Raw genomic sequence first — 27,860 nt, 5'->3', positions numbered from 1 at the left:
AAATTTCCGGTCTTATCTCGCGAACTTTGCTTTGCCTGGCGCACCTAGAATCGCGCGTCGTCAGTTGACATCAAGCACTAAGATAACAATTCCATCTCAACAACTAAGCTAACTATTTCAAACTTTTCCTAAAGTAACAATGAATAAGGTAAGTAATGTTTTCTTTTCTTTTGTAAATTAATTGATGTTCTTTCTAGTTAAAATTGTTTGGAACTGTTTAATAAGAAATTAATTCTTATGTGTGTTTTTTAAAATTTTTATGTGTATTTTTTATATTTGGATATTTTTATTGCATTATAATCATAGAGACAGTTGCATCAATTTTACAATAAACATTGAGAATTTGAATTTCCTTCAATATCTTTAGCAGAAGTAGTACGAATTAATAAAAATCAAAACTAACAAATTATTCTTGAAAATTGATTTTCAATTTGATCTTTCATGTGCTATCTTTCCACAGATTAAATTTTCAACTGAATGAATCATATTTTTCAAATTTGTGGCATTATTGTTTTTGGACTATTCTAAAAGCCTTTGTACATTGTATAATAATTATAGAATAATTTATTTTTGTTATTGATTTTTAACTATGCGTACATCTGAAATATATTGTATAATAATTACAAAATGGTATATTATTGCATAATATCCGTCATTATTCTTGTTTCAATTGAATTAAGAAGAGTTAATGGATAGTATATAATTTTTATGTTCCATTTTTAAGTTTATTATGTAATTATTATTGCAACTGCAAATTCCTGGATTAAGTTTACACCTAAAGACTTTACAAATACAAATGATGTATTTTCCATGTTTACAAAGATAAAAGATAATCAATATATTTAAATTTCAGAAATCAATGATTACATGCAGCATTATTTCTTTTTAGTTACAAAAAAAAGTAATATAAACAAATAAAAGAAAATTGAATTCATCAAAATTTTAGAATCTAACATTTTCATCTAAACGGATTTTTTGAATAAATTAAAAAAAAAGTAACATTTTTAAAAAAATATTTAACAGGCAAGAACATTTACTATGCCTTCTAAAAATGCTGCCATTAAAATCTGACAAGAACATAAATAATTGATATAAAATAGAAATATTTTTAAAGCTGTAATAAATTTTGAAACTTTCGCTGAATTTACTAATTGACTTGTGATCAATTTTGGATTGTTTATGGCCAAACAATTTAAGATCTTCATAAAAATAAGTATTTATTCTTGAATATTTTTCAAATTGTAGATAAATTTAAATTTTAATATTTAATTAATAATTTTCAAATTTTAATAAGATTTCTTTAATACCATAATTGTTGCAAATTCATTTTTTATTTCATAATTTTGATTTTAGTTTCGGATAAATTCTGTAATTTTTTTTACTTTATGAATAGTTTTCAATAAAATATAAAACTTATGTAGTGACAGAACAAAATCTTAAAAATATATTTATCCCGTTAATAAAAAGTCTAATTTGATGATGTTAATACTTTTCTTTAATACCTTCATGATAACAAGCATAAATTATATTTAAGAATTTAACATGAAAATTTAATGTCACGACATGTATCAGAATTATTTTAATCTTATCTTCAAAATTTTTTTTAAATTTTCATACATTCTTTGAAAATATAAAAAATTCTTCCATAATAATGACATAAAAGTACATAGTTTCTGGAAATTAGTTTTTTTAATAAAAGAAGTGAAAAAAGTATATTAACGAAATTTATATTGAAGCAGATCTTGAGTATGATGATGAAATTATTTTATTGCTTTAATAACACAAAACTTTGACCGCTAATAGTTATATTCATTATCTTTCTTTTCTCTTTAATTTGATTTTGTGCTTTACGAAATTAATATAGGAACTTGAATCATCGTTTGAAATTTAAATTCAAATAGGTTCTACATTTAGAAAAATTTTTAATGAATATGATATATTTCCATTACTTGAAATAATTAATTTATGCATTCCCCCCCCCAAATCAATATCGCATGGCTGCAAATCCATACAATCTACAATTTTTTCAATAAAGAAATTTGCGGAAATACTTTAGAATAGAACAGATAATTTAATAATAAGGATAAACCATCTACTTTTTCGATTATCGATAATCGCTAAGGTTTCAGTCGGTCTTAAGTATTTATTCTATTTGTTATTTTCGTTGAATAGTATTAGCTCTGCGTATGATTGCAACTACCTTATATTTAAATATAAGACACTTTACATTTTTATACAGCTGTGCGGATAATAATAATAAATACTTCTCTGGAAGAGGGAAAGAAATTGCAATTATTCACAAGTTATAGTAATTCATTTCAAATTGCAGATTCTACTTATTTTACAAAAGTTTTGATGCTTTATAAATCATAGAATTTATTTTTTTACTTTTTTCAATTATAAATAAACAAGGGAAAGTTAGTAATTAACTTAATTACCAAAAACTACTGCAAAATGAACCAGTACATATGAGCCTCGTAAAATATTTTTAGTTTTTTTTAATAACTTTATAAAATACTACTATGTTCCAACTATAAACCACGCTATTAAGAAATAATACCACTAAATGAAACTCCTTTGAAGCCCATATAAATTTATTATTACTTTTACTAGGTGCAATTTGCTGTGGATAATTACTTTGTTCAGTATATATTTCACCCAAAAAGGCATTCTTTAAATAATAATATTATTTATATCTTTCAGAAAAAGCTTAGCATTTCTTTGCTAGAAGCACTCATCTTTGGATTAAGTATCACTCATTTAGCCTACAGTCAAGATGGTTCTTCAACAACTCCTCCCCCGATTGTCACAGCAGATGTCTGTAATATGTCCCTCATAACATCGATTGAAGGAAATGTTGAAACCATCCTGAAAAAATGCGTATGCAATGCCTTGGATAAAGATGTCAATTGCAATGAATTGGGCATTACAGAGTTGCCAAATCTGATATCTTTTCCCAAAGGTATACACACGGCAAGCTTCGAAGGAAATAAGATATCAAGTCTAAATGCTCAGACCTTCTATAATGGAAGGGATATTTTTGAATTGGATTTGAGTTTTAATCGCATTGATTTTGTGAGCGTCAAGGCCTTCGAGGCTTTTAAGAGTCTTAAAAGATTGGACCTCAGCCACAATCGTCTCTGGAATCTTCCATCAAATGCTTTTCAAGGTCTTGCCAATTTAAGAAGTCTAGATTTGAGCTCTAATGACTTGCTTACCGTCTTCCCTGAACTATTTGCACATTTGACAGAACTCAGGGAGCTGAACCTCAAGTCGAATCCGCTTCAAGAATTGGATTCCAAGCAATTTGCGGAGCTACAGAAGTTAGAAGATTTAAATTTAGAATCCACATTGTTGAAGTTCATCCCAGATCACATCTTTTTCTTCATGCCAAGATTGAAATTCCTAAATCTGGCAAATAATCATTTGACTTATGTTCCAACTGACGCCTTACATGTTTTAGATCATGTCAAATCTTTGGATTTGAGTGGAAATCCTATCGAAATAATTCCACCAGAAGCATTCAGAGGAATGACAGGACTTGTAAACTTATATATGGATAGAATGCCGAATCTAAAGAAAATTGAAAAGTATGCCTTTGGGGATATGATCCACTTGCAGGAGCTCCATTGCAGCTACAATTTTCAACTGGATGAAATCAGTGAACTAGCTTTTGTCAGAAAAGTAAATAATGAAAAGGTTGCTCTCTCTCAATTGTTCCTTAGGCAAAACGATTTAAAAACAATACCAAAATCCCTATTGAAATGGAATGAAGATTTGGAACTACATATTAGAGAAAACCCATTATACTGCGATTGCAACATGGAATGGATGGTCAATATCAAATTAAAAAATAACTTCCAAATTCACGCAAGGTTAGTTCCTATTTAATTTATTTTCGCAATTTTGTGATTTTTATATGCTAATTTTTGAATTTTTAAACTGAAATAAGTATAAGTATTCGATAGATAATCCCTATAAAAAAAAATTAATGAAGTCAAATCCTGCAACTAATTTGATGTTGAAATGTATTTAAATATGTAAATAATTCTCAATTTTTTACTCATATGTAGTGATTATTTATTTAATATTCTAAAACATTTTTATTTCTAATTTTTATATTAATTAGAAGATTTCCATTAAAAAACTTCCAAAATATAAAATAATTAATTACATGATAAGAAATCCAGTAAGTTTTCTATTCTTTTTTATAAATTAAACTAATATTCTTTTCGTTTTGTAAGCACACTCAATTTATTTTAATGTGACGCATCTCAAATGTGCTACTTCAACTTAGTTTTGAATTCATTGCGCATCTGGTATGAAGGAAAAAAAAATTCTGAAGAAGGTAACGGAATTACATGACATGCCCAACTTTACTTGTCTGAAGACTGTGATGTCATTTGATTTAGACAGATGATGTTGCGTTGTTATTGCTTAGTACAAACATTATACTGAATATTGTATTTTGACAATTCAAAATGTACATGGGGTGTTCAAATAAAAAGGTACGAAACAACACTGTGGGTATAAATGAAGACTTTATTCAAAGTATACACCACAACAATCCCATTGATTAACGAGCCGAAGGATTTCTTGTTCCCAGAATTTCTGTGGCCGTGACGAGACCAATCCTTCTCAGCGTTCTTGAGTTCGCCGTTCGAGTTGAAGCGCTTCCCTTTCAGATGTTTTTTCGGAACCATTAACTCCGATGTGTACTGTGAGACACTCCGAAGACTACGCAGATCCATCAAGAGCAAAAGACCGAGGCTACTCACGGAGGGTGTGGTTCTGCTCCAAGATAACGCGCGTCCACACGTCTTCAGGGTCACAGGCGCGGAACTGCCCTAGTGGGAGCAGCTCGACCATCCGCCCTACAACCCGGACATGTCGCCCTGCGATTTTCACATGTTTGGTTCCCTGAAAAACATCTGAAAAGAAAGCGCTTCAATTCGGACGCTGTGAAGGACTGGGTTTCGTCACGGCAACAGGAATTCTGGGAGTAAGGAATCCTTCGTCTCGTTATTCAATGGAATCGTTGTGCTCAGGCCTATGATGTAACTTTGAATAAAGCCTTAATTTATACCCACAGTGTCCCTTCGTACCTTTTCATTTGCACATCCCTTGTATATTGTATGTACAACATATTAAACAGAACAGTGTAAGGTAATAGTATTTTATGATTTTCTACAACAGCATTTACCACAAGATTGTGATGCCACTCTATTTACACAGATTATAATGCGTTTGATATTTTATAATAAATTCTATACACTAAATTTTGTATTTTGAAAATTGAAAATGCATATTGCATATGCAAGGGGAAAAAATTAAAGCGTAAGCCATTACTGTTGAATAGTATGCACTATAGAGCACTGTGATGCCACTTGATTTCGCTAGATTTTGAAACGCTTGATGTTGCTTAATATAGTCATTACATTAAATTTCGTATTATGAAAATTACAGTCGCAACATTAAAACATTACAGATAAATTAATAATCAATTATAATTGCTCAGAAGACTGAAATGCCAAAATAAAAAAAAATGATTGAAAAGCATTGATTTAATGTTAGATTATGATGTGTTTGATAATTCATAATACAATATCCTAAATTTCGTATTTAGCGAATTACAAATTGAACTACTTGGCTCAAAAATATCTTAATTTATAAACACTACATTAATTTTCTGTTGTTGAAATCCATTTTTTCAATAATTTGATCTAAAATGCCTTTAAAAGAACGCGTTGAATCTAAATTTCAACAAAAATATATACGATGTTAGTTCACGAGATTTTACAATCACATGATAAATGTATCTGAACATGTGAACTGTAAGTAGGTGTACAGTAAACTGCAAAATAAATTGCGAACTGCACTTTAACATTTAATATAAATGTAATAGATGTTAATTTTGTGTACCAAACTTTATCGATCTAACTCTTTTCGTCCTGTTCTTATCGTGCTAATTTATATTCAAACAATCAGATGGATAGACTTCCTCTGAATGGATTTCACACAAAATTTAATAGAAATATAGAAATTTGGTTCAAAGATCATATACGAAATTTCACCAATTAAAATTAAACAAAATTATAAAATCTGCAAATTTGTTTCCGATAATTCTATCTGACCGTACTTTAAAGTGACGAAACTGTCAAGAAGTCGTCAAAAACTGGCCAAATCGTTCTAGGTGTTCACGCTGAGAACTTAGTCAAAGAGTCCTTGACCCCCCCCCCCCTCAATATCTATGGAAAAAGGAGAAAATAAGTAAATGGTTATTCATGATTGAAAGAGTCATGAGCCTTCATATGAAATAAAACATTTTGAAATCTGTCAAATGATATTGGACTGGTAATTACTGTGGTGAGATTTTTTCCATAGAAAACGTTTATATAGTTTTTTTTCTCGATAATGATGGGAGAAGGAGAACTGGAGACTCTTGATGACATATCTGGAGGTTATGAGTTTTCATATGAAGCAAAAGGTAGCAAAATCGGATCAGTGATTGGGGATGGGCAACTGGTTCATTCGGTTTCCATATTATTTAAAACATATTATTAGTATAATTTAGTATATTTCATAAAAAATTTTATAAAAAAATGTAGGTTTGTTATTAAAAATGATATTTTTTAATTAACACTTACTGATCCAGAGTTTTCGTTAAACTGACAGACCTTTGATCTGATATCTGTCGGATAGTTTATTGAATTAATTTCTTCAAAAAAATAATGAAATTATTTAAACACACTTCGAATACATTTTGAAGCATTTAGTATTAATTACTCTGAAAGAGCAACTAAATCTATTATTCAAAATTGGTTTCTGGGGTAAAAAGATTAAAATGAATATAAAAAATTTATAAGAAACAGAATTTAAGCAAAATCTGACAAAAACAATAACCTCAACTGTTATTGTGGTTAAAGATACTTTAATAAAATGAAGAAATGAAGAATTGGCGCAGAATAAAAGAACAAGCAAATAAAATAAGCAATAAAAAGAAAGCAGAATTAAAAGAACATACATTTGACAGATATTTTTTCTAGGGCGCGTACATTTCAGCTACGATAAGCAAGTTTTATGCAAGACGTCCATTCGCTGTTTTATTTTATGTCCCTAATACACAGATACTAGTTTATTGTTCTCTCTTTCTTGATCTAAAATAGGAAGAGCTTATGCGATAAAGAATGGCATAAATTGGAATCATACATGGACAGAGTTGGTTTTTAAAGATCAATATACCTGTGTTTACTGAGTTAAAAAATATAAATAATGAAGAGTTCTCCTTCCTTCATTTCTCGTACATTTCCTTACAAAGACATCTTTTGGAGCAAGAAAAATATTGTGGAAGTAAGCGAAGTGAAAGTATAATTGTAATAAAAAATATGACCTGAGATTTTGATGATCAAGTTTTATATCTCTTTGAATCAAAAACGGTAATATTCTATGAATTTAAAATAATTTAAAAAAGAAATTTTAAGTATATATATATTTAAAATAAATGACTTCAACTACTGATCCGATTTCACCACTTAATATTTCGTATGAAAGCATATGATCTCCAGAATGTCATCAATGGTCATCTGCCTCCCCTCCCTACCAATCTCTATTTTCATAAGATATTTCAAAAAGACATTTTCACTGTAAAATTTTCTATGAAAAAAAATCATAACAGAGTTTTCAACTTCAACTACTGTGTCAGTTTCAACAATTTTTAAATAAATATTTGAAATCTCTGATGAAATATCATAATCCCTAGATATGTCATTAATGGGGCCTCCCCCATTCTCCTGAATTTTTGAGAGATACCTCAAAAGAAACTTTGGCAAAACTCCCAGTCACATCTACTGCAGAGATTCTGTCAATTTTTTTTATCAATAATATAACTGTTTTGCAAGTATAGCAAATGAATCACAATGCTCTAAATTATTTTTTTGTAAAAGTTCATTTCATTTTAAAACAGTCATTTCTTTTGTTTTTATAATTTTTATTATTAATATTGTAGGTTAATAGCTGGTCGTTGAAGTCGGTTAGTAATAATAATTTTTACAAGTACACTATTTGCAAACATAATAACACAAAAATAGAACGAGATAGATAAATAAAATTTGGTATGAGATTGTCTCAAATTTTGGCAACATCCATCTCTCGAAAAGTTTCTCTCTCCGTCTGTATGTGTGCAAACAGAATAATTCAAAAACACAAACAACTAGATAAGACAAAAAAAAAAACAAAAAAAAAAAACATAGAGCAGATAGAGGGAGCAGTACTAAACGCTCCAGATATGTATTGAATTTTAGACGAAAGGCATTAAAAGCTCAATGTATGTAACCAAGGTTTGAAATTGTGAAGTTGATCCCAAAATAGCCTTCAAATTGCTCTGAAATAAAATGCTAATATTGAATCATTAAACTAAATTGCAGATTTTGTTCTTGTTTCATATGTTATTTAATTATCTATATAATTATATACATATTAATTATTTAAAATTTACATATCTATGGATTTCATTAATTCATTTTTTAATAGGTGTGCTGGTCCTTCAGATTTCGAAGGCATGTACCTGACCGACCTGAAAGATAATGAATTAACATGTGGTTTACACCTCTCCGATGTTGTCCTGATTGTGTGCGCCATTGCCACAGCAGTCCTGATTCTGGTGCTGATCGTAGCTTTCCTTTTATGGAGGCGGAGCTATGCTGGATACAGGAAACCCTACTTCTATGCTATTCCCAAAAATAAGCACATAAATGACATAGATTACACAGGAGGAGATGATGGGATATAAGTAATGAGCAATCCATGAGTTTTTTTTTCTTCCACTGTCCATCAACTATCATACTTCAAGACAACATAATGCACGTCGTTCAATGATAACTCCACGTTCATTTTTACAAATAAACATTTTTTGTTTTGTTTCTAGAAACTTGTTTTTCTTTGTTTCCATTGATTTTATTTAAAAATGGTATCGCTTTTACTATCGCTTTTTTATAAGTGTCCCTCCAACCTCCGAAATTGAAAATATAGACATTCTTGAAACACAGAAATGAAACTTATTTTCATATTTTACACAGTTCATTATCGCATGTTCTTTTATTTTATAAAAATTCAAAACGTGTACAAACGTAATTTTAGATTAAAATAAGCATTATTCTGTGTTAAATTAGCCATCAACAACAGCTATCTTATGTTAGAAAAATTATCCAATAAACTTCACAATTTTTGCTTGATTGTTTGTTAAGCGCTTTTTTATTGTTAATATTTTTCTTTTCTGTATATTTTGATTATCATATGAAAACCTTTTGTTTAAAATTTTGTCTAGATGTGACCTAAAGATAACAAGTTAAATGAAAAAAAAATGAAATAAAGATATTAAATTATAAATTGATGAAAAAACAACTGTGCCATATCCTGTTATACCTAATAAAAAAGATACAATTGCTTAAGGAAGTATATATTCTTGAATAATACATGAAATTCAGTTTGATCAAAAATTAAAGATGAACCATTTTTTTTTCTCCTTTTATTCGAGTAAAATTCGAAATGAATATTTTCAAAAAGTCTGATTTTAAAAAGTATATACACAAGTTTTTCTTTTGTTTATTTAAGATAACTTGAGATTATAGACCATTATTTTAACGTAAACGATTCTTTGTCAATGGGGATCAAACTTTAAATACCGTTTTGGAAGTACTGATGAACATTTAAAATCTTTTTTTTTTATTCCATTTTCATGGCCAGAGGAAGTTTTGAAAATGCGAAGTTTAATTTTTTTTTATATCCATAGATTTTGTAGATTTCATTAAAATCCATCCCTCTTTTTCCGAATTTTTTTATTGCTTCGTTTGGCGATTTACAAAAGAATAATTATTTAAATAAGAAACGTGAATCCTAATTTTTACATATTGAGTTAGGTTTCCGTTTTTAATTCTGTCTAAAAAAATTGGCAGATGAAAGTGATTGCTTTTATAAATAATCGAGAAACCGTTACTTTGAGTATAAGAAAATAAGATAAATTTTAGCCCTTAAAACATGGCCTAAAGAGATTTGGCGATTATTGAATCAGAGGGTAGAAGCAAGTAGAGAGAGGCAAGTAGAAGAGAAGCAAGTTATATAGAAGCAAGCAGCATCTGTATTTTAAAAAGCTGAGCTGTGAATTTATATTGAAAGGGCCTTTTAATCATTTAAAAGAAGATCCCATTTCAATACTAGGCTTTGAAATGTCTAATTAAGTGATCCTATAAATACTACTTGATTCATATTCATCATTCATTCACGTTTTTAGCCATTTATGAGAAACAACTGAAAAGAAATTCTATTTTATATCATTTGAAAGTTTTCATATCAAATATATTTCTTTCATTTTGATGCATCTTAAAAAATGAAATGGATAAAAATTCTAATTGTTCTGTTTGTAATTAATGTCCAAAAATGCTTAACGGTGTAAAAAAAAAACTTATTTGGAGTTTTAAAGGCTTTTTTTGTCATTTATGATGTATTCAAATGAAATTAAATGTTCCGATTAATAAAAAAAAATCATATTGTTTTAGATTTTTGTTCAGTTTGGTTGCCACTTGCTTTTGAGACAATTCTATGTAAAATATTAAATAGATTTTTTTATAGATGCGCCAAATAAACTTTGTTTGATTACTATGACTCCTTTTTTTATCAAGTTAATATCTTAGTGACATATTTTTCAAAATACTTAAAGAAAAATAATGGAATAATGAAAGGAACTCTGAAAGATATTAAACATTCTAAATGTTTTATTATCTCTTTACCGAAGATCTTTTACATTTTAAGAATTTTTTTTTTGAGTTTACATGAACTCTCAACAGAAAAGTTATATTTTTAAGCTTTATATAAATATTAAAAATTATTTCCCAAATTATCAATAAAGCATTAAAATGAAGATTTATTCAAAGCTGGACTTAATAATGCCATTCAGAACCAACTGAAAGATATTCATTCAATTTGAGACTACTTTTTTCGAAAGACCTAACATTCTGCTCTTTGATTTTTTGCAAAAATTTTTTATAGCATTGTAATTAGATTATTACGCATTCAGATTCAGAAAGTATCATTTTTTTAAATAAAGTTTGTTCAATAATGTAACAAAAACCAAGAAGTCGAGGTTAGTTCTTTCTTGCATAACTGCATTCGATTAATGATAAAATGCCCTCGAAACTTGGTTGGATCGAATACGGAATCATGTGACATAGGTAGCTAAGTCAGGTAGCTAATAAAATTATTTTCAAAAAACAAAAAAGGCGCATTTGAAAATTATTATTTTTAAATATTTATTTAAATAATTTAAATAAATATAATAAATTGAAATATTAAATTAAAATATTTTCTTGTTTTTTTTAAATATAGATTTAAACAATCTCAATATCCAATGATAATTTTAATCTATAAAATGTTATTCCATTAATTTATATTTAAAGATTATAAAATCAACATAAATATTAATATTAGGATTATAATTATTGGAAATAGAAAGAATAATTATTTAGTTCTGTCTTAAAATACGTCTGTTCTTGATGGACAACCATTACTTGAAAAATATTGATTACTTTAAAAGAAAAAATGAAGATTTTTAAAATAATTAGACAATTGTACATGTTATATAATAAGATCAATTTTATCTCAAGCTTCCTTTGACGATCAAACAGTCACCAGTTATATATTGGTGGTCTTTAATTTCAATTAAAATTCTCACATATAATTTGATGTTAAAGATCCTCTCAACAAAGATTTTTGTGATAAACATTAGAATAATGTTATTTTAATAGTTTCACATAATTCTGTCCGCCATTTTGTACCTCTTCTTTTCACTGGAACTTTAGAATCTCGAATATGGACTAAATCACGTAATCAGAACTGCTTTGTTACTGTAAACTAACTGAAACTTCATCTGGGAACAGGTGTAAAAGCCATTGTTGCTATAAATCAGAATCTCCTACTACTTTCTACCTACTTTCAGGTTCACATTATTCTGTGGTACTTTTCCGTTAGCCAGGCGCAAATATCGCCAATTGTGAACCAAGCGCGAATTTGGCACAGGATATTTGGCGGAATTCTACATTATTTAGCGATTTTTCGCTTGCGCCCGGCTAACGGAAAAGTACCTATTCTGTTAATTGAGTAAATGAATCTTCCTAACAGATTCAAGTCTCATGCCAACATAGGGCCATTATGAACTTAAATATCAAGGTAATCAATCTATTTTAAAATTCGCGTTATCTTTGGCAATTCTATAACTTCCTTTTCTTATTTCTCACGCGTACTTTATTCCTCAGCTAACTAAAAGGATAGTTCTTAGATTTCACCGACATTTTCATTTGACGCCATGATGAAACTTTCAAACTTTCAAGATGAAACTTTGAAAATGGCTCGAGTTTCATTGAAACATTGGGGAATATTGTAATAAAATTGTTAAAATTCGGATAAAGTTAGCTAAATTTGTATAATAAAAGTTAAAAGTTTGATAATTAGTATCGTTAAAAAAGACGAATTTTGAATTTTTAATTGGAGAAAAAGTTATTTTTGCTCAATATTTTCTTAGAATTTTGAGAAATTACGCCAACATATCGCAAAATCAATAATTAATTAAACTTGAAGAACTCCTCAAGTCCTTAAAGTATATTTGTGTCAAATTCATTAGCTCTACCGAAACAATCTGTTCTGTAGAGTGCCAACAGATATCAACACACTCCGCTTTATTAATAGTTCAGACATAAAATAAGTATTTAAGGCATCTTTTAAATTTAATACAATTTACGTATATCAAGGGCGTTCACAATTCGTGGCATCTGAAGAATCTACAAACATTGATAGTGAATAAAGTCCGTGAAATCGGGCATATGCATTCAGCGTAATTACCTTTATATCATCCAAATGGACATGACATGAACATTGAATAAATTTATTTGATATGGAATAATGTCTTTGAATGAAGAGAACGAATGAAGAAAATGAAGGGATTTTCTAGAAGCAAATTCTTATGACAAATCAAACATTACTTTCCAAACATTTTCATTTCGTTATCTTAAATCCTAAGGATTTAATATTGTTACGAAATTTCTCGTGGTTCGTTTGGATAGTGGAAGTTATATGGTGTGGAGAATGCTCAATCAGCAGGCGGCAGCAGAAAAAAACAACAACGACGTTTATTTACAAGAAGACAGGACAGGACAGCACAAAGTCGACAATTATCTTCAGCCGCGAGACGTGCAAACAGCAGCACACAACAAGACTCTACTGCAGACAGTAGCGCACAGCTTAGTTCAACACTAGCTTGACTCCGTCGCTGCTCTGCTAATCCCTGGAAGACCAGTTCTTCACCGTCGATTCCGACTACTCTTCTCTGTCGCTTCCGACTACTCTCCGTTGATTCCGACTGCTCTTCTCTGGCAGCTGCGGCTGCCTCCTTTTATAAGTCTCAGGAGGCGGGGCTAGAAGCCTCTCAACCAATCAGGAACGTTCGAGGCGTATCTCGGTTCCTAATGGACGGATCGGGAAAATTCTCGATGATTCAGGTATAATCTATTTTGGCGCCAAAGTCGCCAAATTCGTCACCAAGTCGTTAAATGGTCGCCAAGCTCAGGAACCTCCGACGCGACACTCGGACTCCGTCCAATACAGATGATCGTAAAACGGTCTTTTTGATGATGGAATCAACTATGCTGGGAAGCAGCATTACAAATTCGTAACAATATAATCGGTGCGTCTGTGTGGGCAAATAAATGAGTTCTTTGACTTATTTGCATTTAAGTTGTAAATGTTAAAAGACCGCATTTACAAGAGGGTTCATTTCTAAAATGAACGATTTGATTTGATTAACCATTTGATAGTTCATTTCCTTCTGACATATGATTAAATTATATATCTATTTAAAAAAGATTCTATAGAGGACTTAAGAAATTTATGGGTTCTGCGTAATTTTTGTATCAAATTAGCCTATACAAATGACTTAACTCTATTTTATAAGTTTAGAAATAATGCAATTTCATATATGTGTGGCACAGAAACGATTCAATTTACTGATTAAGAATCTATTCTGTAGGCATACTGGGACTTGGCATTGGGAACTTTAGACATAGCAACCACCCAGAACTTCAGAAAATATTTAAGTTGTATTATGCGCTTGAATCGAGAATCGATCTTGCGATCTGCTGACCCGGAAATCGCCAACATGGAAGCCCTTTCTTAATGTGAAAGATCAAAAACGTAGTTACATAATACCTTGACGCAGAGAACACATTTTAACATTTTAACTTAGACCGAACAATTTAATAGATCTACAGTAAAACGGAACAAACAATAGATAAAACAACCGATTATTTTTTTTCGAAACTGATATGTAGCTCTCAATACAGCTAGAAGGAATTCAAATTGTGCAAGGTTGACTTATCAGTTCAATTTGATGATAAAAGCGAACATCTGCCGCAACTAAAATAGACGAAGATAAAATGGTGAGTTCTTCACAAAGAATTTATCTGAGTAATCTGCAAGTAAGCCAGTTTCAAGAAATGAAAGTGAAGCAGTGGTTAGGATTGCTTGCGTTGTTTGAAATTTTTTACGATATGCAATTTCTATTTTCACTTCTAGACTGCAAATAAAAGAATTCATTAATTGTTTTAAAGGTAATTTAACAGTAAATTGAAAACAAGAGAGGAAACTGCAAAACATGTAACTACAATATGAACTATAAAACTTTCTAACAGTAGTATATGTATAAAAGTCACAAGATAAGAATAGAAAAAAAATGTTGTTGTTGTTTCTTAATCTGTGTTTGTTCCAAATTGATATCTAAACATTAATAAGAATTTTATCCCTCAAAAGTTTTGCTCAAAATGTTAATGATTCAGGCACAGAGTATGATATTACAGATAAATTTACTGAATGATCCAACATAATAATTAGTAGGATATTTAGATACCTGCTTATTAATTATTAGATATCAATAAATTCATAGAGATATTAATAAATTATTTTAGATATTAATATATTTAGTTACCCTGCAGGTTGATTTCTTAGCTTAACACTTCATAAACGACATTTGCAAATAATACCAGGAGCAATATTCAGTGGCATTTTTTTTTCTTGTTGTTGTTTCTTATGACACTTGCCACAGACAACCCCACTGTTCTTAGACAGCCAATTTAAGCCTGAGGGGGAGCGTCTCTTGTTTTTATAGTAGCGCCAACTAGAGCGAGAGTACGACTTAGCTACTCATGCATCACTCATTCGCTTGCACAACCTCTTTTTACAGGAGAGCACATTCACACATCTCACAGATAGAGCAACCATGCCCAAACCGGGACTCGAACCCGGGATTCCTAGATCACGGGGAAGACGCGCTACCCGTATGCCAGGACGCCGGCATTTTTTTTTTTTTTCTTTCTTATACGAAGTATAGAAAAATATTGTAATTGTCAAAAAATTGAACTCTAGATCTTGATGAATATTCACATTTTAGATCTCTTTTAGTTCAAAAAATATACATTTTTGATATTATGTATGTCCTTCTGTCTGTCAACAGCACTTTGAGCTGATAAATGAAATTTGGTACGTAGACTTTAGAGTAAATTTGTAGATTTTTAACCAATTTTGAACGAAATTCATTCAGACAGGATCTGTCTGGCTGTTGAAGTATAAGTAAACTCGCTAATTTAAAAACGTACAGATAAAATAGGGTATAAAATATTAACATATATTTTTATTCAAATTTTGAACCACATCTCTCAAAGAATTGACCTTTATTGATCTGTACTTTCATTGGCATATAAATCCAATGACTCATAAATGCAATGGCTTACATCAATGAAATCTGGTATACGATTTTGTGATTACAAATGCATTTTTGTGCCAAATTTCGGTTTTGATTTCAGTTTGAATAAAAAAAGAATGCAAATTACGTATTCGTACGAGAGATTCAGTAACATGCTAATTTCATGCCAAATATCTGCATTTCTTTATTATTGTTCGCCAATGTCACGCAAGGCTTTGTGGCCATCCGAATGCGTCCAAAATAAACATTCAGGAGATAATATACATTCGGCTATACAAGAAAATTTCAGGGAGTTTGTCTGGTTATGCTTAAAGTGATCTCTGTAGTGACTATAATATCATATGAGTTGATTCTCTGACTTAGCAATTTATAAATGATTTATAAAACAATAATGAGCAGCAATATTGAGTAGCATATTTATAATAAATATGTGTCAATAACAGCACATGAATTGACTCCCTTACTTAGCATTTTATTAATGGCCTATATAAAAAAATCCTGTCTAGAAATATTTATATGATATACTTTGAAAACATTTTTGATGTAATTATAACACTTCATATTTTGATTTTCTTGCTTATCACTTTGTAAATGATACATGAAAACAATCAAGTGTAACTGAATATTTCATTCAAAATCAAAACAGAATTGTATCAAATATCCTCTTCATTTATCAAATTTTATTTGTACAATAGCAATAAATATTGATATTTGGCATGAATATAATATTTTTACTAAATCCATCGTAAGATTACATATTTTGGATGCCTTATTTCATACCTATTGAAAACAAACTTCACCCAGAACTGCAATTGTAGTCACATACTTTGATTTCATATATTTGAGTCATTTTATTTTTAAACAGATGTCTTTATATCTTTATGCACCAAAAGAGATCAATCCCTCATAGATATGGTTTAAAATTTGATAAAAATAAAAAACGTGATACAAAATTTTAATAAGAATATATATACAAATCTACCTAGTTCTTAACGCTTTTTATTGCAACAACCAGACTGACCGACTTCCTCTAAATAAATTAAACAATAAGTAGCCAAAAATTGAAGTTGTAAGATGCGCTGTTTTCAGTAGATTTTAGTCAAAATTTGACAGAAAGCTACAGCTGTAATCATACATGTATTTCATATATTTAAGTCAACGCGTTTTTGAGTTATTACAGTTATGTGCTTGTGAAAGTACAGACAGATAGATGGTCAACCCCTGCCCAGTTTTTATTCCTATTGTGATACATATCTATATTTACGATTTTTAAAACTATGTACCAAATTTTATTTATATAGCTCTCTTCTCTCTTCGTTTTGTACTTATCGAGTCAATTTACGTTTGGACAGTCAAACATTTTCGATACTGCACCCACCCACCCACCCCAAACTCGGAACCCCCTCCCTTCAATGTATGTCAGACAGACAAATTTTCTATGAATGGATTTCATTCACAATATAATAGAAATGTACGAATTTGAAGTGAATGTTAGTTTTAGCCATCTAGATAAAAGCATTTTTGAACTATCGTGTTTGCAATTAGGTAGAAAGACATAATATCAGAGGTGTGTTTTTCGATTCAGGGAAGTGGAAATTCGTCAAAACTCGAATTCGAATTTTTTGGAGATAAAAGTATTTTCTCTTCGTGTACATTGTGTATGAGAAAATAAAAAACGTTTAACCATATTTAATTTCTTTAAAACTAGGTTTTGAAATACACTTTCTCATCTTATAGTTACACATAATATGAGCAATAAGAACAATCTACCTGTTATTAAAAATCAGTCTAACCAGTAAAATATATCATTTATTTTCGTTATCTCTTCACGCTTATTAACAGTTTTTTTTGGAATTTCATAATAATATTAGCAATTTTATGTTTTTGAATCTTTTTGTCAATATTCCGCTCCTTCTCTATATATGTTATTTCTAGATTTTGAATATCTCAAGTTAAATTAGAGACAGTTTAGTCCGTTTATATAAGAATGTGAAGAAGGAAACGGAGGATACTTCGTAGGTCTGAGAAACAACAACAAGCGTATTCGAATTTCCTTTTCCTCTCTAAAGATCAAGAACAAAGTTCAGCATTAATGAACCTTCCTTATCAATTCTTAGTCACAACTCTTGTAAATATTTTCCGCTGCGTAAAATTGCTATTGCTCTAAAGAAGATCCTTCATTGCGTCATTAGATTTCAAGAATTTTTATTCAAAAAGAATGACACATTCCAAATCGGATTTGATTTATTTCTCAATATTTAAGTCAAAGTGGGCAACGTAGAAGCTTTCCTAAAGAAGGATTCAATCTCAGGTATTTTTTTTAACTCTTGATATCAGTGGCACCATGACAACGCGATGGTCTTGTACCTTGGAATCAGATTATGTAGAGAATTCTGATTACTGATAGAGCAGTTTCTTTTAACAGAAAATAAGGTACGTAGTTTGTTTTGTCATAAGACTCATATATAGTGTGCCATTTTATTGTATACTAAAAATAAATAATGGAATTTAATTAAAATAACAATTTTATTTAGTATTCTTTCATTTTTAAATTCAATACTATTGGAATAGTTGTTTAGATATTTAAAATAGCTTAATTATAAACTCCGTTAAAATTTGTTCAAATGACGGCTAAGAGTAGTTCATATTTAAGCATTTTTTTGTCTTGCTACTAAAAGAAATGTTCTGGAATATCACAAGTTATATTTGATTCTAGTTTTTTTTCTGAATTATTTTAAAGTTTTTAAATTCTTATTTCTCTCGCACTTTAAAATCCTCATTTTGGTGCATTTTTGCAACATAGATTCTATTAAGTAAATGTTTATGGAGAATTTTTTTTTTTTAAATTATAAGTCTTGTTCTTTTGTAAGTTGATTTTTATTTTAAAATAAGAAAATTACATGAAATTCTTAGATATAAAATAATATAAATTTATGATATAGATAATTTAGATATAAATAAAAAAAAACTTAAAATTTTTTACAAGTAATACATTAAATTACGGAAAAAAATTTACAGAATAAAATATGTAAGTTAAAACATTTAAAATAAGCTACTTAATCGATTCATTCAATATAAAAAAATATATGATAAAATGGAGATTATTGTGCATTTTATATTTTTTCTTCTTTCGTATAAAATAATATGAATTTTTTTATAGTCCGTTATAAAATTTGCTGCAATTTTATGCTTTGCTTTTAGATTACCATAATTATTTATTTATAATAAAATTATAAAATATTGTGCGATGATTGTTTATTTAAATGATAATTGCCATCCTTGCTTTATGGTTGACGCAAACAGTGTTATTGTTCCTAATATGAATGTTAAAAATATTATTATTAAGCTCAAATATAACTCTCTTATTAACTAGCTTATTATTATTATCTAGCTCAAATTTATATGATATTTACAGAAAAAGAATAAACAGAATATTTTTCTAAATACTATAATTTTTTCCCCTAATTCTCATTAAAAATAATAATTAGAGTACAAATATTGCAATTCAAAGAGTATTTTGGAGTTAATTTGTATATTATTGTCCTTTAATTTTCTGTATTAATTTTTGATGCATATACATTAGAACGATTTTGAATAGCTTAAAAATAGTTATGCAATTAAATATTCTTTAACTATTCATAAAAGTAAATAACAAAATACTTAAGACATTTTGAAAATTTTTGAAGCTAATTAAATTTTTTTTTTTCTTAACACAAAAACTTGAAAGAATAAATCTACGAATTTATGTTTAATAATTTATTAAAGTTAAGTAATTGCCAAGAAAATAAGCATTTTTTACACGAATTAATTATTTTTGAATGAATAAAAAATACACTTTCTTTATGCTTATTCATAATGAATAAATAATCTGTATCTATTATCTATTTTTGTTGAAATAATTTTTCATTCTAATAAAATTTTCGAAATTTTAGGCATACTTTTAACGAAGATGGCTTTGAAGTTTCTGAGCAAAACCATGACCACAACTTCAATCATTCTACTAGTACTTTTGCACATCAGTCTAACGAATGCAGTTAATCCTCTGTGCGCAGCCGTGTGCGTATGTGAAAATTTTGAAGAAGAAGGATTTTACAAAGTGGATTGTTCAAGAGTGTATCTTTCTATAGTGCCTCCAGTAGATGATTGGCCTAAAAATATAACTCACATGGATCTCAGTGCTAACAACATAACAGCACTCGATTTCGAACTTTCCCATGACTCAGTCCAAGTCTTGGACTTAAGTCATAACCATATTTCATCAGTAGTCCAGTACGCTTTTGGTGGACTGAGCAAGTTAACATACCTTAACTTGGCAAATAATAAAATTAAGAGGCTTGATGACAATGGATTTTATGGCTTGGATCATTTAAAATCTTTGAATTTGAGTGGTAATGGCATGGATTTCATGCCAGATGGACTGTTCTACAACTTTATTGGATTGCAGGAGCTGTCACTGGCCGATAATCCACTTGTTCATATAGATCCAATACACTTCAACAGAATGATCAACTTGAGATGGTTGGACTTGTCGAATGTGGATGTGTACATCTTGCCTCCAAATCTCTTCCACACCACAGGGCAGTTGGAATTCCTAGATCTCTCTGCCAATGAGTTTTATGAAGTACCGACAGATGCCTTAAGAAGTGCTAAAAGTCTCAAGCATTTAAGGCTGAATGAAAATGCTCTGGAATTTCTGGCTAAAAATTCGTTTAAAAAGTTACAGACATTGGAGGTACTTGAGTTGAATAATATGGATCATCTGAAGGAAGTTCGTGAAGGTGCATTTTCGGACTTAATTAATCTTCGCACCCTAGAGATGAAATTCAATCGCCATTTGACAACAATGCATCCAAAAGCATTTGAAGGACTTTTCAATCAATCCAGACCAACTTTACAAGAATTGGATTTGGAAGGAAACCATTTACATTCATTGGATAAAGATATGATACCTTGTGCTCGAATCGCAAAATTTAATGTGCAGAGAAATCCATGGAATTGTGATTGTACCATGAAGTGGATAACGAGTTGTGAGCTACAAAGACTCTATGCAGCTGATTTGAGGTACATAACTTTTCAAATAGTTGACAAATACTTATTATTACCTGTTCTTCAATACTAGTCAAAAGTTTGTTATTCTAATAGAATTTTTTTGCAGTTAAAATTTTTATTAATTATTGCATATTTATTCATAAAAATATTTTATTGTCATTCATATATCGTAAAAGAAAACTAAATATTTTTAATTCAAAAAACTCGAATCGAATTCGTCAATTTTTATGCAGTTAAAATATTTTATTTATCAAATATTTAAAAAATTTAATGTTATATTTTTAAAAATCAAAAATATTAATTTCATATTTTAAAAAATTACAAATATTAATTTCATTTTTAAAAAATATTTTATTTATGAAATGTTTTTATAAATAATCTTTGCATATTTATCTATAAAAAAATATTTTTTCATTTACATTTCATAAAACAAAACATTAATATCCAAAATATTTTTGATTCAAAAAATTTCCAGCTGTTTCTTTTCTATAGACCCTGAATACACAGTGCTTATGCTGGTATGAAACAACACTTTTTAAAAAATTGGTGTTAATATAAATATGGACGTTCAGATGAAATTTAGAACAAAAGAGAACTAAAATATTGCAATCTATTATCAAATTTAAGAACACAAAAAACTTAAGGGGAAATTAAAAAAATTATCTATAACTTGAAAAATAATATAATTATATTAAATTGTATAGTTATTATTAATTAAAATTTGATGTGTTTCTTTTGTTTTGTCGGTCTTTGTACATATTTATTTGCATGTAATGTAAAAATGCGCCAGGAAAACGATTCAAAATTTTTCTCAAAACGCAATTCAAAATGTTTTTTTTTAATGATACGAAATCGATAGTGAAAAATAAATTAACTAAAAATTTTCTGATGCAGTTTTTGGATATCGAAAATTAATTATATTTATTTTCTTCGTTTTTGGTGCTTATTGAATTACATTCCCTATATTAATATATCACCAATTCTCTTCTATAAAGATAACTAAGACACAAAAATTGTATGTTGAAAAATAACCAATTTTTATCAGCGTTTTTTTCATACCTAAGCAAATTTCTATTAAATGGAAAACTGCCATATTTTTATTCTCGACTCAGAAAAGCTTGTTCGTTCTTTAAAGTAAATAAAAAGTTTAAGGATTTTAATATTTCCATTTTTTTTAATTGATTGAAAATTTTAGATAAATAAACATCATAAATCATTTAATACAACTAAAAATATTATGTTTACTAAAGTTGCTTGCAGTTGTAAGTATTAAAATAATGCATTTCCACAATTGAAGTTTTTTTTTTCATAGTTATGTTTGTTTCCATAATTAACATCTATCCAGAAAATTGGTTCCGCACCAGAAATCAATTTAGCTATTATTTAATTAAAAAATTAAATTATAATTCCACTCTAATTACTGTATAATATGCTACTACATCGTCATTTTTCAATATGAAATAAATTCTTATAAGCGTAGTTCTTTGATTGTAACATCATGCACTTTGTGTTCTTGAAAAAAATTAAGGCTTTAGTTTTTTTTTAAATTTTATTTTACGTTTAAGATAGGAATAAATGCTTGCTTAATACCTGAAAAATTTGTTAAAAATCAACAGATGTTTACGATGTATTTCCAAAATAATTTGAAAATCCAAGTTACTAAATTTTTAAGAAATTTTGGTGCACTTCACCATTTTATAAAAAAAATGAATAATTTCACTGAAATTTTTAAATTTAAACTGTCCAGAAATTTAAAAAAATGTGTGTTTATTTTAATTTATATATATAATCAAATTTAATGCTTCATTATTTGAAAAAAAAACAGTTATCTAAAAATCTAAAATTTGTTATAAATGAATAGAATTTTTCTTCATATTCAGAAAAAGTCAAGTGTTTTTGCAAAATATTTTGATTAATTTTCAAACAAAATAGGTTTCTAGGTATAAAATGTACAAAAAAGAATTTTAATATTGATTTAAATGTGAAAATCAAAGTTTACCTAAAAATAATCATATGATATTTTTCAAAAAAGTTATTAAAAATGTAATATTTCTTTTTACAATAATTTCAATAGCCTTTCTTTTAAATATTTTTAACCTTATTTGACTTCATCCAACTGAAAAGTATTTTGATAATTGAATGACTTTTCTCCCAAATTATAATGATATAATAATGATATTTATAATGATATTTATCATTCCTTCAAACTTAATTTTCCATCATGTTTTCACTAAAAATTTTGATTATGTCAAATTTAGGAAAATTATAATCAAAAACTGCCGCCAGGTTACCAGTTTACCGTTTTATTTTTTGCCAATTTGCATCCAACATTTAACATTTTAAATTAAGCAAAATGGATACTTACTTGGATTTTGAACCCAAAAGCCATTCAATTGTTATCAAAACATCTGGATATTATTCTTTCTATTTCTTCTAAACTTTAAAGAACTGCCTTTTTTCCGATTAAATTGTGTATGACTGATCATTTATTAATCTTTAAAAAAATGTTAGGAAATATTTTCTATTTTCGTAACACAGTAATGAAGAACAGTAAATATAAAATAATAGATGGTACAAAGGTTAAATAATAAACAAGCTCTTTTCTCATGACATCAAATGTTGATATTATTTGTGATTTCAAAATTACTTGCGTACAAGTACACATAATTTATAGCTGCTGCGTAAAGGAAATTTAAAAAAGTAGTTTTATAGAGATTTTAGAATCGAAAGAAATGAAATTTCATACATAAAAATCATACAATATATCATCTACAGTCTATATTTTTGCAGCAAAAAATCGATTAAATATCTAATGAATTAATTAAAAAATATGTAACTATACAATTGCAATTTAACTATTTATAAAACGAATCGTGCTCCACTCTAAGAATTAAATTGCTCATCAACCTTTATTATAATATAAATCATTTACTTTTTCTTTTAAAATAGTTAAAACTTTTTAAAGTAACAAAATGATAATAAATAAATCAAGTAGCAATGATCAAATAATTGCACTTATTTTAAATTCATAAAAAATGTAATAAAAAGGTGCACTCTTTTATATTAAATACAGCTCCCTTCCCCCCAAAAATAAGGTTCTACAATTACATTTTAAATACTTTTTGAAATTCTTACCATTATTTTTATATTTATCTGTTCTGCAGGCTGTTATTAGTTCTGTATTAATTATTATTCTTTCAGATCACTTTTTTCAATTTATTTATATTTGTGAATGATTTTTTTTTGTCGAATATATTATTACTGAAAGGGTATTGCAAATATTCTTAACTGCAACTTTAAAAAAAATAATAAATATATTAAAATATAATTTAAAAATTTTTTTTAAATGATATTTTTATACCGAATGAAAAATCTTTATATTTAAGAATTTACTTTTTCATATTCTTGATTTTTAAATATATATATATATATATATATATATATATATACAGGGTGGTCCAAAAAAAACTTCCCCTATATATGAAACCCTAGCGGCCTATCCGCTCAACCAATCGAACCAAAATTTCAGACATGGTTGTTTCAAGGTATGCGCTGGAGATTGTGATGATTCTAAATAACGCAGAACTCACGGTTACGGTTACAGTGAGAGAATTTTGAAATTTTCGAATGGCAACACCCACTTTTTCCTTGCGCAAATTGATCCGCGAATTGAAAAACCACAAATGGCATTGGAACGATTAGCGTATATATATATATATATATATATATATATATATATATATATATATATATATATATATATATATATATATATATATATATATATATATATATATATATATATATATATATATATATATATATATATTCAAAATATGAACAAAACGTATAAATAAATAAGTGAGTCCCAACTTCAAAGAATTAAAAGAGCACACTCTACTGGAAATATTTTATTTGAATAAATGGTATTTAAATTAATATATTTTCTTCATTATTTTAATAGATGTGCAGAGCCTGCCAAATTCCGCAATGCTTTAATATACAATATGGAAGAAAGTCAATTTGAATGCAATTACTATAACAGTGAAATCGCCAAAAGTGAAATCCACCACGCACACGTGGTCAAGACCATATCTGTGGGATTAGCCGCTGGTCTCTTGGTCATTCTGGCATTCGGCTTGGCTGTTATGTTCAAGTGGAAGAGTATCAAGACATGGTACAAAGGTAGTCGGAGGGGTCCAGGAGCTGTCTACTACGTGCGGGCTCGTGCTAACCCCAGAGAAATATAATTCTGTTTCATTTTGACGATCTTGATTTCATTTCATTTCTGTTGTTAACATTATTTTTGAAACTGTCCTTCATATATTTTTTATCATTATAATATATTTGGAATTTCGATTTATTATGTTATTTCATTCATTTTCATATTATTTTTAGATAAGGATTTTCAATTTTTTTTATATATATATTAAAGATAAATGTTTGAGTTCTTCTTTCTTTTTCACAAATTCTAATGTAGGAATACTTTCAAAGGAAAACGATTTTTAATATTTATGTCAGAAGCTGATGAAATTTTAATTTGGTTCATCTCATTATTGAAAATCATTTCCAATTATGCAATTCTTTATTATTTATGAGTGTTCAATCAATGCCACAATTTGTAAAACAATACACAGCAATCCTCGTTTTTAATTATTTTTAAAACTATCGTGTATTTAATATTACTATATTTAAGATTTTATTCTATTGCGCCTATACTTCCATTTCTTTTCACATTATCTTTAGATAAACATTTTCATTTCATAATATATTGTAAAAAGAAAATTTTAATTTTTTCTTTATTTCTTTTTACCAATTTTTAAAAAAAGGTATTTGCAAACAAACTGAACTTTTTATAAAAAAATTTTTAACAAAATATTTTTTTAAACTGTACAAAATTTATTTCTGAAACTTTTTCTTAAATTTTCAAAATTCTTTGTGTACCATTTTTTTCTTCGATCGAGACCGCAATCCGCAAAACTATATGGAGCAAATCCTAACCTTTCATTATTTTAAAAAATTATTTTTTCTCAATATTTTATTGGTACAATATTTGTAATATTTCATTGTTGATCAAACGTCTTCATATCTTCTTACATTATCTTTACATAAATATTTTTATTCTGTAATGCATTTAAAAAAAATGTTTGGGGTATTTTAACATTTAAAAATGTATGTATTTCAAAAAAATCTAAAATTTCTGTCAGAAATAGCACAGATACAAACTCCATTCTTTTTATTATTGAAAATACCCTAAACCATGAAAACCTATTTCCCTTATTAACCGCATTTGATGAAATCTACAAATTGAATCTAAACTAAAACTATAGAGCGCTAATACCTATTTTTCATAGTTCTCGTAAACTGACTTTCACACTTTTTTTTGTTTTGTTATTATGATATCCTTGGAATTTTAATACTTGTCTGTGTGTATGATTTCTTTCCGTATATATTTAAATAAAATCTTTCAGTTGTAAGATAACTTTAAAATAAATTTCTTTATTCTGTTTAACATAGATAAAAATAGCTATTTATTAAAGAAATATTTTAAAATATGTATTATTAAAATTCATAATGCGAATTTCATTAATTTCATTTATAAAACTTGAATTAAAAACTTTGGATAAATATTGTATAATAGAATTCTTTTTTATTTGATCACGTGAGCATATTTAATAATTTAATAAAAACTGGCCACATTCGATAAATTATAAATAAAAACAATGCAGAACAAGGGATAACGTTTTTATATTTAGTTTGAAATACAGATGTCATATTTATCTAATGGCAGCATTTATTGGTAATCTTTTATTACATGTAAGGTAACTGTTTCATTTCTATGTCCTGTTATGAAGTTTTCAACGGTGAAATCGAAATCCGAACAATGATAATTGATTTGTAATTTCACAACTATGATCCTTTATTTCATCGGTTTTTAAAGTGTATTTAAAACGAATAAATTTAAAATGAAGTTTCAGAAAAGTTTGTTATTTTAACATAATGTCTTATTAATAGTTTCATTATCATTTTTTTTTCTCTCTCAAAGAAATACAGCTGATAAGACCCATAATTATGTTTGATAAATTTTCTAACCATTATCCATATCGATTTTAACATATTGTTTTATTAATGTTTTCATTATCATTTATTCCTTTTTAAAATGGCACATAGACGATAAGATTGATAATCACATTTGATAAATTTGTGAGATATTAACGATATTCATTGTCTGTTATGCCAACAATATGTACAATGCAAATTCTAGTCAGTGTTGTGTAGTTATCTACGTCTAATAAAAATCGGTTTTTATTGAATTCAAGATACCACTTTTTTAATTTATATATTATTTGTATATTTTTAGGATGAAAAATTAACAAAGATGAAATATTTCTTGAAAATTATAATCTCATCAAGAACTTTCTAGAATGATTTCGAATTATTAAATTCATAATTTGATATTTTTAATATTGCCGCAATAAAAAATTAAATCTCAATTTTAATCTGGCGCCAGATTCAGCTTCAGATTAGGATCTACGTTTGGAATTCAGAGAAGCAATTACTATGTGAAATTTTTCCTATCATTGCAATTGAAACTTGCCAACTAATGGCGAAAAAATTACCTCATGTTCACATGATAAACATCGAACTTGCTCGTTAAATCTTTAGATTCACATATATGAGGAGGAATTTACAAAAACCATGCCAACTGTCTTAGATGAAAATTGCACACTAAAATGCACGTGCTTACGTACAATTCAGCTTATTTAATTTAAAATTAGCCTAAACACATACAGGTATATATATATATACTCCATATTCACTACGAAGGTATACATGACGACTTAGGAAAGGGAATTTTAGATATCTTTAAAAGGATGTAGTAAGCATTAAGGATTTTTATACCTTCACTTGGAACGTGAGAAAATATTGAAGTCGGCAATTTTATGGAGCGCTTGTAGCCTTAATTAAATAAAAAAAAGTGAGAATTGGCTCAGGTAATAAGAGAACATTTTAG

The 27,860-nt window shown here is 28.1% G+C and overlaps 1 protein-coding gene across 1 annotated transcript; it reads left to right on the top strand.

Annotated features, from left to right (window-relative positions):
• LOC129980636 (insulin-like growth factor-binding protein complex acid labile subunit) lies at positions 1–27,159 on the top strand. Its single transcript, XM_056091016.1, has 5 exons — positions 1–148; positions 2,704–3,875; positions 8,530–8,783; positions 19,729–20,857; positions 24,810–27,159. Exons 1-5 carry the CDS (start codon positions 140–142, stop codon positions 25,093–25,095), a joined length of 2,850 nt encoding a protein of 949 aa, XP_055946991.1. The 5' UTR covers positions 1–139; the 3' UTR covers positions 25,096–27,159.
• Positions 27,160–27,860: the final 701 nt, after the last annotated feature.

Source organism: Argiope bruennichi, chromosome 8 (genome assembly GCF_947563725.1).
Source record: "Argiope bruennichi chromosome 8, qqArgBrue1.1, whole genome shotgun sequence".
NCBI lineage: Eukaryota > Metazoa > Arthropoda > Arachnida > Araneae > Araneidae > Argiope > Argiope bruennichi.
Note: the sequence above shows the minus strand (reverse complement) of the source record. Positions and strands in the feature narration are given on the sequence as shown.

Coding starts and splice junctions, on each gene's coding strand:
- LOC129980636 (XM_056091016.1), top strand. Junction 8,784..19,728: donor CACAGGAGGAGATGATGGGA/TATAAGTAATGA, acceptor TCGAAATTTTAG/GCATACTTTTAACGAAGATG. Junction 20,858..24,809: donor CTCTATGCAGCTGATTTGAG/GTACATAACTTT, acceptor TTATTTTAATAG/ATGTGCAGAGCCTGCCAAAT.